This window comes from Osmerus mordax, chromosome 20 (assembly GCF_038355195.1).
Source record: "Osmerus mordax isolate fOsmMor3 chromosome 20, fOsmMor3.pri, whole genome shotgun sequence".
NCBI classification, from domain to species: Eukaryota; Metazoa; Chordata; class Actinopteri; order Osmeriformes; family Osmeridae; genus Osmerus; species Osmerus mordax.
The window spans coordinates 7,244,342-7,257,815 of NC_090069.1; the positions used below are offsets into that span (position 1 = coordinate 7,244,342).

General features: G+C 42.0%; 1 protein-coding gene across 3 annotated transcripts in view; it reads left to right on the plus strand.

The window, feature by feature from the left end:
* pam (peptidylglycine alpha-amidating monooxygenase) overlaps positions 1-13,474 on the plus strand; it is a 121,696-nt gene that overhangs the window by 58,508 nt on the left and 49,714 nt on the right. For all 3 annotated transcript variants that reach the window (XM_067258741.1, XM_067258742.1, XM_067258740.1), the window contains 3 exons: positions 9,310-9,413; positions 10,510-10,706; positions 10,924-10,986. In XM_067258741.1, the coding sequence (XP_067114842.1) occupies positions 9,310-9,413; positions 10,510-10,706; positions 10,924-10,986 (364 nt within the window). The remainder of the gene's footprint in view (positions 1-9,309; positions 9,414-10,509; positions 10,707-10,923; positions 10,987-13,474) is intronic.

The window sequence follows — 13,474 nt, forward strand, 5'->3', positions numbered from 1 at the left end:
ATTGGACTGATGCTGAGACAGGATCCTGAGTTCCTGAAGGTTGCTATGACAGATTTGTTTGGTTGATGCCTGGGTTTTGTGCAATGCACAAATGCAGCTAACAAGATTAGTTCACTGCTTGTTGTGTAGCTCAGTATCGAGGGTGGTTGACCTGAAATTGTTTACTCAGTCAGACATGTTCTGTGCACTGCTGTGGATTAGATACAAAGGTTGTCAGATGGTTTTAACTCCGGACATTTTAGTTACTTACTGATAATATTATCTTTTAAACTATGAATATTAAATAGATTTGTATGTGTAATACATCAAACTAATTGTGTCTCTGGCAATCTATTATTGGGAGTTTAATAACACAGTGCATTGTATCTAGACCACTTGGACGACATTTAGAATGATACTATACTCTCCAGCTGTTTGAATCTCACCATACACTGCACAATCCACGTTGTTCATCTTTCCCAGGCTGAGATTATTGCGCCTTTCACTGCACCGCCATAATTGAAGAGTGACTCATGCAGAAGACAGGATAGTAACAGATAAAGGAGAGATGCGGAATGGAAAAAGCTAGGTTTGCCTGGCTCAAGGAGATGTTAGCTTCTCAAAGTCCAGTAGAAACAGTCACCTTGCCCTGCTGTGATCCTGTGTGTCAGGCTTGTGCATGATAATGATCCTTCACATCAGGCTTCATGTATTTGAATGGGCATGCACCTTGCTCACACGTGCTCCCTTTGCTGCCCTTTGCTGCCCTTTCTATTCCCACAAGGTTTTATCTCACACACACACACGTGACCTGCTATGTCGCTGTCAGGCGATGTCAGGCCCTTCAAAATGCCACGAACAGAGGAACACAGACTAAGGGGGCTGCTGCAGGCAAACGTCAGAAATATTTGTTATTGTTTAGCCCATCAGCCTTTAAATATATTTCTAATTTGATTATTAGAATATATACACACTTGGTTATGTCAAATTCTTTTTGAAAATACAGTCACATCCAGGTGGCACAAGGTCCCAGTTGGGTACATGCTTTGTGTCGACCCGGTCACTGTTTAACTTGAATACGGACCATTCACACGACAGCCAACAGTCTAGACACTGAACCCATAGCATAAATATGTAAGGTTTAAAAAAGATTTATGAATGCTACATTTACATAGTGTTAGATGATTTTCTGTCAGAAGATAGATCCAGGAGGACACCACAATGAAAAAGAGTTGACTTTGTTTATTAGGTCGAGCTGCTCGGATCACGTCACCACATCAGGCAGAGTGGTTGGCATGAGGGGAAAACATGTCTCTCAGATGGCCATTATATACATGAGCTGGACAATACAGACATAGTAACCATCAAAACATGCCCTTAAACAGTACACATTCCACGACTTAATGCCCAGGGGAAACGGCACCCAGATAATTCGATTATAACTTAGTTTGGAGACCATCAGCTGCTTCTCCTCTTATCCAAGAGTTGCACAAAGCACATTCCTAAATCTATATGTGCACTTCTAGGGGCCCACGGATTGACCTATTGACCTCACGACGACACAGGCCTCATATGGATAGAAACTCTGACTATCACATAGCCAAGCCTCATACACTGAGCTGTCAAAAAGCAATACAGGACAAATATTCTAAAATGTTTCCTCAAATAGCATGCAGTGAAAATCAGCATGACTTGGCTAAATGCTGTACTATTAGACCTTGGAATAGGAAATTGTCTGTTCACTTTAGATCCACATGCTTGTAATATGCATTAATTGGGTAATAGGTTAAAAGTATTTATTAAGGTTTGTCGTATTTATACATTCATGTTAATAAGTATCTTATAAGGGCCTTATTACCTATTAAGGTGTGAAATGGTACACTGAAGTCACGGTTCAGTATGTATCGCGGTTGAGGTCATGGTTTGATATAAGTTCGGTACAACAGAAAAAGCAACTGATAAAGGGTTTTGTCCGTCTCTTCATAAACAGAGTGACTAAGTTCAGTTGAGTTCTGGATTTTAATACGTATTTATCAATCTGCAGATTGGGAGAGAAAACCAGACCTCTGACAATAAATGACAACACAACACCAGGCTTAGGTCTCAATCATGTCTCTCCCCTCTCTGAAAGCCAGAGGACCATCTTTTATAGGGCACAAGAACGTAAACATAGATAGTGACAGTCAGGCAGTAATGACGTTACAACAGTCTCAGAGAAAGAGATTCACTGCTCCCAACACATGACAACTCTCAGACTAGAGTGTTCATAGTTGGAGCTCTCCTTGTAGTCATGACAAGCGCCGTTTAGCCAGTTCTTTCTCCTGACCCCGAACATCTATTAACCTGACACATAGACACAATATACTCTTTCTCCTGACCCCGAACATCTATTAACCTGACACATAGACACAATATACTCTTATTAATAGCAAGCTTACATGAGAACATACTAACTAGTATCCAATGAGTAGTTCTATTGATTAGTGAATAATGTAAGCACACAGGAAATCCCAATTTCTTCCACACAACATATCCCAAATGCCCGGTTTCCTTTCATATTAATTCAATGCCACTGACTAAACTTTGTCAATCTGTTCACGAACGTCTCGTCTACACGACTGTGAAAACGGCTAACATTTTCCATTTGGGACTTAAGAGATATTTGATCTTAAGTCTGATTAGTGCCCCTGTTTTACATTTTGTTTTACATACTTTTACTTACATTTACATTTAGTCATTTAGCAGACGCTCTTATCCAGAGCGACTTACAGTAAGTACAGGGACATTCCCCCGAGGCAAGTAGGGTGAAATGCCTTGCCCAAGGACACAACGTCAGTTGACATGACCGGGAATCGAACTGGCAACCTTCAGATTACTAGCCCGATTCCCTCACCGCTCAGCCACCTGACTCCCTACTTAGCTAATTTACTATCTATTCCAGTGCAGATACAGCCAGATTAAGCAGTGTTGAGGGATAACGCTGACACAGTAGTTGAATCAGCTTGTTTCAAAAGGTTTTCTTTATTGATGAAATGCTGACTAGCTAAGTAACAGCAAGACGATATAAAGTGGATACTGTAGTTTCAGTAGAGATGCAGTGAATGCATGTTAATTATTGAATGCATGTTAATGAATTAACAAATTCCGAGATTTGTTTCTGAACACATTATAAATGTTAGAAATGTATTGTTTAAACCAAGGCCGTAGCCATGGAGTCAACATTGGGGGGGACAAATTATATTTTTTATGATAATTTCTGACAGCTTGCGTGGTTGACTGTCGTAGCGTAGCACATTCATATTTTATATCAATATATTGGGGGGGACATTTTGACCAGATTTGAATATATATTATGATTACGGCCTTGGTTTAAACACGTTACAAAGACTGTAAACTATCTAGTACTGAATTGTGGACAGTTTTTCACTATTTTTGTGTTCAGGATGTTTGGGGCAGAGCTGAAATAATGCCTCAATTAGGCAATGGAGGTATTGAGAATGAACCTTCCCCTAATAGTAACTACCGTATTTTTGGGAAAAAAAGCTGCGATTTAAATTAAATTTTTCTTGTGGTTGTGCCCTTAAAAAAAGTATACCATTATCATGTAACTTAAAGTATACTAGCAGTGTACTTATTTATATACTATTTTTGTACTAAGTAAACTGAATTGGCCCACCTTTTAGGTCATTTGGTACACTTTAAAGTACACTTAGTGTATTTGAGTTTACTTTGGAATTCTGTAAAGTAGCCTTTCAGTTCATAAAGTATATTCATGAAGTATACTTCCTAAAGTACTTAAAGGAGACATGACATGCTGTTTTTGGATGCTTTTATATAGGCCTTAGTGGTCCCCTAATACTGTATCAGAAGTCTGTTTCCCGAAATTCAGCCTTGGTGCAGAATTACAGCCACTACTACTAGCAGTCCCACAAGGAGCATTCCTCAGAACGTGCTGTTTTGGTGTCGGTAGCTTTAAATGCTAATGAGGACCGGAGGGTTTGCAGAGGTACACACTCAGTCATTTCAATGAGGGGAAAGGCGGATATCGCGCGCGCCATAATACCAACAGCAGAACAGTTATCCAAATAACAAAGAAGTGTACAACACTCACGTTACAGCATGTGTATTCACACACATACTTGAGGCTATCTACCTTTCCATTAGCGACAGTAACTCAGCTGTTAGCTGCAGAGCTAATGTTACAGCCACATTGTAAGGGTAGCAAGCTAGGTAACCATATACAGTAAAGCTACAAAATGATATAGCGTTAGTTAACTTACTTGTCCGAGGTTAGTAGCTGGACAAAGGAGAGTTAGTACTGATCCAGAATTTAATTTCAGCAAAGCCAGTTTTGTATTAGCTCAAGTTGAGGAAACAGTCGTGGCTGAAGTGTTTGGCGCAGACATACAAAACAAATGCGCCTACAACAGAAGTTGTGTAGGCGCATTTCCAGAGAAAATAAAATTAAGATACTGGGTCTTCAGAGGCTCGGATGAAGGAATTGTAAAAAGATTTTTGTTTTCCTTTGTACATCCAAACTGAGCAAATGTAATGCTTCGTTCGTTTGCAAGCCATGATGTCTCTCGAGGATAAAAACACTTGCAAGGTCGTAGCTCAGTTTCTTATGGGCGGGCCAGATTCTCTGGGTGAGCAAAGCAGAGAGAGGGGAGGTAACCTTCCTCCTTGTGATGTAACAAAGAGGAGATTTTCAAACAGAGCAATTGAGCTTTCATTTTCTGAAAGGCGGAGAAGAACACCCAGGGCTTGGTTTACACCGATCGAAAATTAAATAACCTCCTAAAGTGAAGTTTTCATGTCATGTCACCTTTAAAAGTATACCTTGGAATACTCTAAAGCAGGGGTCGCTAATTGGTGGACTGCGGTCCGGGTCCGGACCCAGGCGGTTCCCTATCCGGACCCGGACCTATAACCGATATATTATTATGGAATTAATACATTTTTATGGAACGTTTCCATTTTAACCGGCACATCTTTTTGTTCCAACTAAATGTGGTTTCTATCTTACTTGTCCAATACAAAGTTTCAATCAGGAGCTTTAATAACTGTAATCACCATGACAACTCACTCACTGAAAGTTGGTTGCAACCTCTGTGGGTCAGGTTGTGTGTGTCATTCGCAACAACGCAGGCTAATTGATTTGCTAACAGTACCTGTTTCTTCCTTAGCGAAAAACATGGCATGCTCTAAACCCGGCGAAAATCCAAATCCCAAAATACCTAATTATGTATGCATTTGTGCTGCCGGTGGGGCGCACAAAACCGATGTGTTTAATGAGACGGTTGCCCTTGTCAATAGTGGTAGCTAATGTGAAACGTCACTATCATGGCCGTGGGAACTAGGAGTGCTGTAGCCCCCTGACAGCACGAGAATTTCCAATGATATGACTTGAAAATTCACCACCGCGGCACAGCCCAGCCCCGCAGTAGCGGGCTGACCATCGGGAGCACCGGGAGAAGAATAACAATGGAAAACCAGGCTAAGAAACGTAAGGGTGGGGCTGAAACATTAAGAGACAAAAAGACATCACCTTCACTAGACAAGGTTTTACCAATTGAAAAACGGCTATGTTCATTTTACATAAAGCTCAAAAAACTATTTTGTGCTCAAATAAAGGCAAAAAAAAATGGTCTTGCGTGCTACGCGCGCTCGCATGAAGTATCTTAGCGTTCTCACGAACTAGCATCACATCAAACAGAATGTGCATGACCTATTTTTACTCCCAGTCCATCCCTACCGCCCCGCAACATTAAGACCCCCCCCCCCCCCCCCCCCCCCCCAGCAGCACCCCCCTGATAAAATATCCAATGTTCCCGCGGCTATGGTCACTATGACACAAAGCATGGACACTTTGAACAAAATTCCCCCCAGAACTCTGAGGTATGGGCCAGAAAAATAAACCATAATTGTTCCGGACCCTGGACTGAATGGAAATTTGGTTAGTGGACCTTTTGGGTTTCTAATTGAGTGCCCCTGCTCTAAAGTAACCTGTGTAGTGCACTTTCAGTTCATGAACTATACTTCCTTTAGTGCCTCAGAAGTATACTTCGCAATACTTTCAAGTGCACTTTGAATTATTGAAAGTACTTCAAGAAACTTAATAAACGTCCATTTACTATGATATAGTTAAATATTTAAATATTCAGGGGCCCCTCAAACGCCGCTGAGCTTGCGTCACTTGGCGGGGCATCGCAAAGTGACACGGAAGATTCTTAGCTGAAAGAAGCCAATTACTGCGTAGACACTAACGGTTTAATAATCCAGCTCTTCTAATGAAACGTAACAGTTATTTAACTCATGGCTACAATGGCAAACCAGCACAACAGTGACAATTTCCACTCAACAAAACACTTCATCCTAAGCAGACACATTTAAAAAACGAAATTCATGAAGTCACATTTGTATTTCGAACAAACGGCAAACTTATCAGCAAATATTAACACTATTTACCGCCTTGCATCATGGGAATTGACCAGCCAATGAGCCACGCTATCTTAATTTTTTCACGTCATTTCATTCTTCAGTTAGTTTGACAGTATAACCTTCAAATGCAACCCTTCTGTCTGCTTCTTTCTCAAGTAGCTTTTTCGTTTTTTCCATTAATACTCCAATTGATAATTATTAGTATAAGAGTATAGGGTTTCTGAATGTTTTGGCAGTAATTAAGGTTGCAGCTTCAGTAACAAAAAAGATTCAATGTGCAATGCATAATAGACTTTCCTAGACATGAATAATTAGAATGAGATGGATCTAAAAAATGTAACCTGTATTGTACTTAAAAATTATTTTGACTGTTTTTGCTGTGTAATAATAGAAAACGTACATCCTACTCCAGAAGAAATGTATACCATTTTCTGTTTCTAAGCATATCAAAAGTGAACTATTTTCAAAGCATACTTAAAAGTATATAAAAAGTGAACGATTTCTAAGTATATTCCTTAAAAGTATATCAAAAGTGAACAATTTTCTAAGTATACTTCTTAAAAGTGTATTAAAAGTGAACTATTTTGTAAGCATACTTCTTAAAAGTATATCAAAAGTCAAATGAAAGTGTACTATCCATATTTTAGTATACTTATAGTATACTTATTTTTTGTAAGGGTGAGGCTTATATTTCGGTGCGGCTTGTAGCACATTTTTATAACAAAACAACAGTCGAAACACTTTTTTCAAGAAGTCAAGAAGAGGTGGATTGATTTAGTGAAGAACCACCTTGATGGAGAGCTGCTGAGCTGTAGATGTACACTTGCTCCTTGAAGGCGCAGGTATTTCCAGTGTTTTGGTTTGATTGGCATATGGAAATACACGTCCTTCAGGTCTATACTGGTACCTAAGTCGCCGTCTTGTACGCAAGTCAAGAGACGCTTCATTGTCAGCATACGAAATGGACGCTTGGCGATGCTCTTGTTCAACTTAAAAAGTACAGGGAGTATAGGCCTTTGTTTTGGTGTTTCTTGGGGATCAAGGTTACTGCTTGTCTGTCTAGGAGGCTTGCAATCTCCTGACTGAGAGTGCGCGCCTTGACTGGTTAGGGCAACACCATCCAATTTACACCCTCAAGGGGAGGTGGGCCTTGGACAAATTGCAGAGCGTAGCTGTCTCTCAGTGACACATCTTGCCATTTCTTGAGCGCGCAGCTCACCTTCCTGTCTGAATGGAATAGCGAGAGAGGGCACACACAGAGCGGGTTAAAGACAGGAAACGACTGTAATCCCAAGAGATCCCAACCACCGCCTTACACCCTCGGGGTATCAGCTTGAAAGGACTGGGGAAATCCCGTCAGAGCTTTGCTAGCTGGGAGCAAAGCAGTTTGTTCCCTCTCAAAATTGATAAGGGAAGGTTGACTGCCCTGTGCCGAAGATGTGGCAGTGAACGACGCAACCGTTTCAGAAAAGATCTTTGTTGGTTTTCGAGCAGGTACTGCCCCAGTGAGCAGACAAGTGCATCGTGACGGCAGGTCGACGGGGCGCGGACCTGAAGGAGTCCAGGCTCACTTTAGTGCCTTGTGAAGGGGCAGATGCCACATCAGCTGCACTGGGAGGTGCGGACGTGATGAAACCCCTTGGCTGCAATGTGTTTTAAATTGCAGCTTGAATAGCCCAGGGGAATGCAGGCCGGCGGTTCAGAATGAATGACAGATGAAAGATTGTTGCCGCAATTGGAGGGTGCGGACCTTAAGGAACTCAGTCTATCACTAACAATTTGAGGTTGCCGTACCGGCACCTTATGTGTCAAAATAAAAAATTACTCCTTCAGTAGCGGATGCAGCTAACTCAGGGACAGTGTTGTACAGAGGATGGAAGCATTGTCTTTCAAAGAAAGAGTAGCATGGAGGGCTGAGCCTCTCTATTGATGCTTTATTGGACAAAACTTCAACAGAAGTTGAAGAGAAGGGCACATCCCACCAACACTCCACATAGTCCCGTAGCTTCGGCATGGAGGGAACGAAAGGTTTTGCTGACTTGGGGGGACCTGGTATATGAGCGCCCACGATGATGGTGGCGTGGAGAACAATCTCGGGGAGATCTCTGACACCAGGGAGGGAGAAGGTCTTGCAGGCGTTGGGTTGCATCTTCGTCAGAAGATGTAGACCCACCCGACGAGGTGTGAGGAAGGTTGGGTAAGAGAGAAGCGGCCTCCTCTGGAGGGGCTTTCCCATTCTGCTGAAGAACTGCCTCCAAATGGTCCTCGGCTTCCTTCAGAGAGCATCGCAAAAATGACCGCCTTGAGGGGCTCCTTCTCCCTGAAGAACGCAAAGCGACACTGCTGTTCTCCGAGGTAGAGGTTAGTGCACTGGGGACAAGCAGGGGAAAACAGCAAGCCGCCCCCCCTAGCAAGATGTGGTCCGAGACACACGAAACACAGGTTGTGGCCGTCCGCACTATCATTTAAGTTGCAACAGTGAACCCTGAGTAGGGCTTTCAGTGGTGGAGGATGAACCGACATAGTGAGCAGTGGCGATTTTAGACTCTTTTTAGGGGTGCTCAAGCACACCTAAATTTCATCTCAGCACCCCTAAAAATAATAATAAAACAAAAAAAAAAATGAAATATTATGATTTATTATTATCTTAAATAAGTTTTAGTGCTCTAACGTAAGATTTTGCAAACGTGGCAGATGACAAATAATTACATGTTCAAAGGGCTTTAAACAGGTTTAATATCCAGTGTTGCCATTGACCTTTAACGTTGGTAGTCTGCCAGTAAAACGTTAACGTGAACGTGAATGATAAAAACAGACATTTTTCCACAACTACTTCCATGTAATGAGAATTTGTCTTCTTGCACTGTACCTATGTTTTACGCAATATAGGCGTTCTATGCGGCCACCCAGGGCGTTGATGTCAGGTATGGAGACACGATTGCTGCCCGATGCGTATTCACCGGAGAAGGGAGGACCTCAAAAACTTACATCGGGTAAGCTCTCATGATAAACAGTACTACCGTTATTAGCATATTTCAAGTCATATACTCACAGCCATCTACAGCCCTCCATCTTTTAACTCAGTCCATTTCTCTTATCCCCCACATCCCCACCCCAGAGAATAGATGATTTGTGGTTAAAGGAGAGCCACGGTACTGTATGCAGGCTGTTTGCACTGTAGCCTTGGTCCTTGTTTGACCGTCCAGGGCTGTCTGTTGGATCTGCCCCACTTGTGTTTGCATGGTGTTGACTTTCCAAGCTGTACATCTGTGGGCATTGTGACAGGCAGCTGTGGTGCTCTGCTGCTTCCCACAGGAGTGCACCTCCCCATCTCCTGTCTTTCTTCTATTCTATTCTTGTCTCTTCCCTATGCTCCCTTGGTCTCTGGTGGCCTAATGTATCATACACATCTGTCAGGGGCTAGGTTAGCATAGAGACTGTGTGTGTGTGTGTATTTACTCAAGAGTTTGAGTGAAAGCATTGTCAAGCATAGAGACAGGGCCGTTATTGTGAAGGTTTCCTGGGAACGTGAATTTTTCATGATTTCCTTTTTGAGTGGCCCCTCGTTTGTGTGAATGTGTGCATATGTGCGGTTTGTGTGCCGTGCCATGTCATTCCTGTTGCCATGGAGAGCGAGGGGAGAGACCGCATGAGAGACAGCGTGTGCATGGCTGTGGCGGAGAGTGCATTGACGCATCTCCCAGGAAATGTCCCGCCCCCGCACAACCCTCCGCTCCAGCCTCTCCTATCTTTTCCTGGCATTATTAAAATTGATTCCTTGGGGGGGGGGGTCCTCTAATTGCGTTAGCATATTGATGAAGTTGGGAAAATTCTTATCAGATCTGCAAATGGTGTCCATGTACTGAGATAGTTTTTTGAATGTTTCTTTTTATAACTACTGTTTACCAATCACTTTTTTTGTGGTAAATTATCTGAAATAAATTCATTCATTCAAATGTAGAAAATGTGTTCTCGCCCCTCCTACGTTCTATTACTGCAGGCAACCTTAGTCATGTTGTGGTTTTTGACATGATGCCATTTAGCCTTTTGTCAACACTCCTTCAACATGTGCTCTCAATTCCCCTGCAGGGGTACCTCCAACGACGAGATGTGTAACTTCTACATCATGTACTACATGGACAGCAAGCATGCAGACCCCTTCATGGACTGCATGCAGGATGGCTCCAAAGAGCTGTTCCGCCACATTCCGTCAGAAGCCAACGTTCCTATTCCTGTCAGTCCAGACAACATGATGACTATGATGCACTCGGGACACCATGCAACAGGTAGGAAACACTATCAAGTCTATCAAATACGCAAAGAACCAACACAGTGCCCAGTGTTTGAGATGTATCTTAAGTTATTTTTGTTCTACCTTCCAGCACAAATGTTTTGACAGGTTGCTCATAAAATGTCACAAGCTGTGCAGTTTTCAAAAGAGGAAGAAAAAAAAAGAGTTTTTTCTGACTCAACTTTGCCTCTCCTTCCTGCATTTCACTAAAGGTCATCAAGATGACAGGACACTATTGGAGCCAAAGAGAGCAGAGGAGGAGATGCTGGATCAGGGTGAGTAGTAGAGGCAGAACACATACTCACTCACATGCTGAACATTGCTGAGTGACTTATTCCAGAGGTTGTTTTGAATCACACTTTCTTTTAAAGAGGGATGAAGACAAATAGCTGCATTCAATCCCACCAGATTTTTTATGTACAGGATGTGTATTTCTTAACCCTTGTGCTGCCTTCGGTTCACATGACCCAAAGGATCAGAATCAGAATTCGGTTTATTCGCCCCAACGGTTAAAAGAAAATGCTACACTTTGTTTTTGTATGCGGTAAAGTTTTCGCAATACGACGGTGGGTCACAATGACTGAAGGGTCAGAATGACCCGAAGATAACACAAGGGTTAACAAACTATTGCAAGGACACAAACTGAACATTTGTTCAGTTTCCTGTTTCCTGCACTTGCAGGAAACAGGAAATTAAAGTATACATTAAATATAGAAATTTGAATGACCTTGAAAAATCTACACCAATGCAATATTAAGTGCAGTAAATACTGCAGCTTCAGTTACACTTTCTTTTAAATGTGAACATTTGAAAACAACTAGCATCAAGGGCATTGTGATAATGGCTCTGATACTACAAGGGAGGTGTTAAAAAAAAATTGCAGAGAAAATGAAAGACAAGATGAGACTGCAAAAAAGTGGCAATATAGCATAGCGATATAATCCACAATGGAAAAAATGCTGTGAAAATCTGTGTCAGGGAGTATGGTCTAAAGCACTGTGATGGATTAGGTCTAATCAGACTTTTACTCTGGGAACAGGATTTCCTTGTATTTTGTCCACCATAAGTTGTTGTGTGACACTTTGGTTTCTGAAAAAGGTAGTGGAGGACGAGGGGAATGAGTTAGCTACTGGTGACACGAGCCAATACAAGCCTTCCTTTAGGTTGCCATGGAAATACATTTACATTTAGTCATTTAGCAGACGCTCTTATCCAGAGCGACTTACAGTAAGTACAGGGACATTCCCCCCGAGGCAAGTAGGGTGAAGTGCCTTGCCCAAGGACACAACGTCATTTGGCATGGACTGGAATCGAACCAACAACCTTCTGATTAATAGCCCGACTCCCTAACCGCTCAGCCATCTGACCCCCCAAATACATACCTCATCTTGAACTTTCTTCAAGCCCTTTAGGTAGCAGTGACTGCGAGGGATGCTCTCTCCTTTTGATTACATTGAATCACGAAAAGAGCAGAAATAAAAAAAATCTATAAACACACATATGGCACAGTTTTGACAGAAGCAGCCAGGTGGTGGGCCAAACAAATCAGCCATTTTGATTGGGACAATCACATTTACATTTATGCATTTAGCAGACAAGGGTTGGAATGCTGGTAGCTTTACAATCAGGTTCCTCACACATCAGATTTCTTAATCTCCATTCACTTTTCCAGAGGTTGAGAGCATGAACAGCGAGCAAATAAAAGGCTATGTGTGTCTCGTCCTGTTTGTAGATTAAATTGATGGTTGAATTTCTTTGGTCTGCTGAAATTTTTTAGTTTCCATTCTTTAGTCTTAGCACACCTGCGAATCGCTTTTAGCAGCTGGAGGGGGGTTTAGAATAGAGCTCATTCAATATTATTAAATAATAAGCATAACAGAAAAAAGTGAAAGTGCTGTTGGTGCTTGTCCTTCATTCACCCACACAAAAAAAGTGCAAAAACACCATTCGGTTAACATACCAAAATCTCTGTTGTGCACTGTCAAACCCTGTATTCAAATGTTTTTATATTGTGATGGAGGTGGGTAAATATGTATTAGATATATGGGTGCATTCAGAAGAAATGGTGTCTATTGTGAATCTGAAAAACGGCTTGTCTAGCAGTAACAACTTGAGCCATCTTGTCAGGGATTGCCAGTGTTATTACTCGTCGATTATACTTTCCCAATAAACTATATTAGAATGTAGCACATGGTTCAGTCCAATCAGTTTTTTCAATAACTTGTTAAGACATCGCCAGGATGGTCAGACTTGCTGCTGTTACAATCTATCGGGACTAAATAAGCAGACAATCTTCATTGAGCTGCATGTAGTAAATTCAAGAGTATATGGCTGCAGCCTACAGCCTCCCGCCTCATGCCCTCCCGTCTCATGCTTCTACTTTTCAAACTAAAAGCTTGTCTGGTCCGCTATTTCTCCTTCCTACTTTGTTGTACGTGTTTTTTTTAAGCTAGACTACAAACTAAAAATCCATTCTACGGCTGCAGCCTGGGAGGCCCGGTTGAGTTTAGGCGTCACAACGACAGTTGAGGTTAGGAGTAGTTTAAGGCCAGGAGTCGTAGCACAGGAGAGAGGTTAAGGTCAGCAAGCAGAGTCAAGTAAGAGCACAGAGGTCGAAGTTAAGGTTAGGCACAACCACGACGGTTGGGGGACAATGATGGTCGGTACAGCACACCGTGCATTTTGTCACCTGCGATGTGTTCTTTTTTTTAAAGACACCTTAAAGATCCTGTAAAGTAAATTCCATGTTTTGCTTCTAAGTAC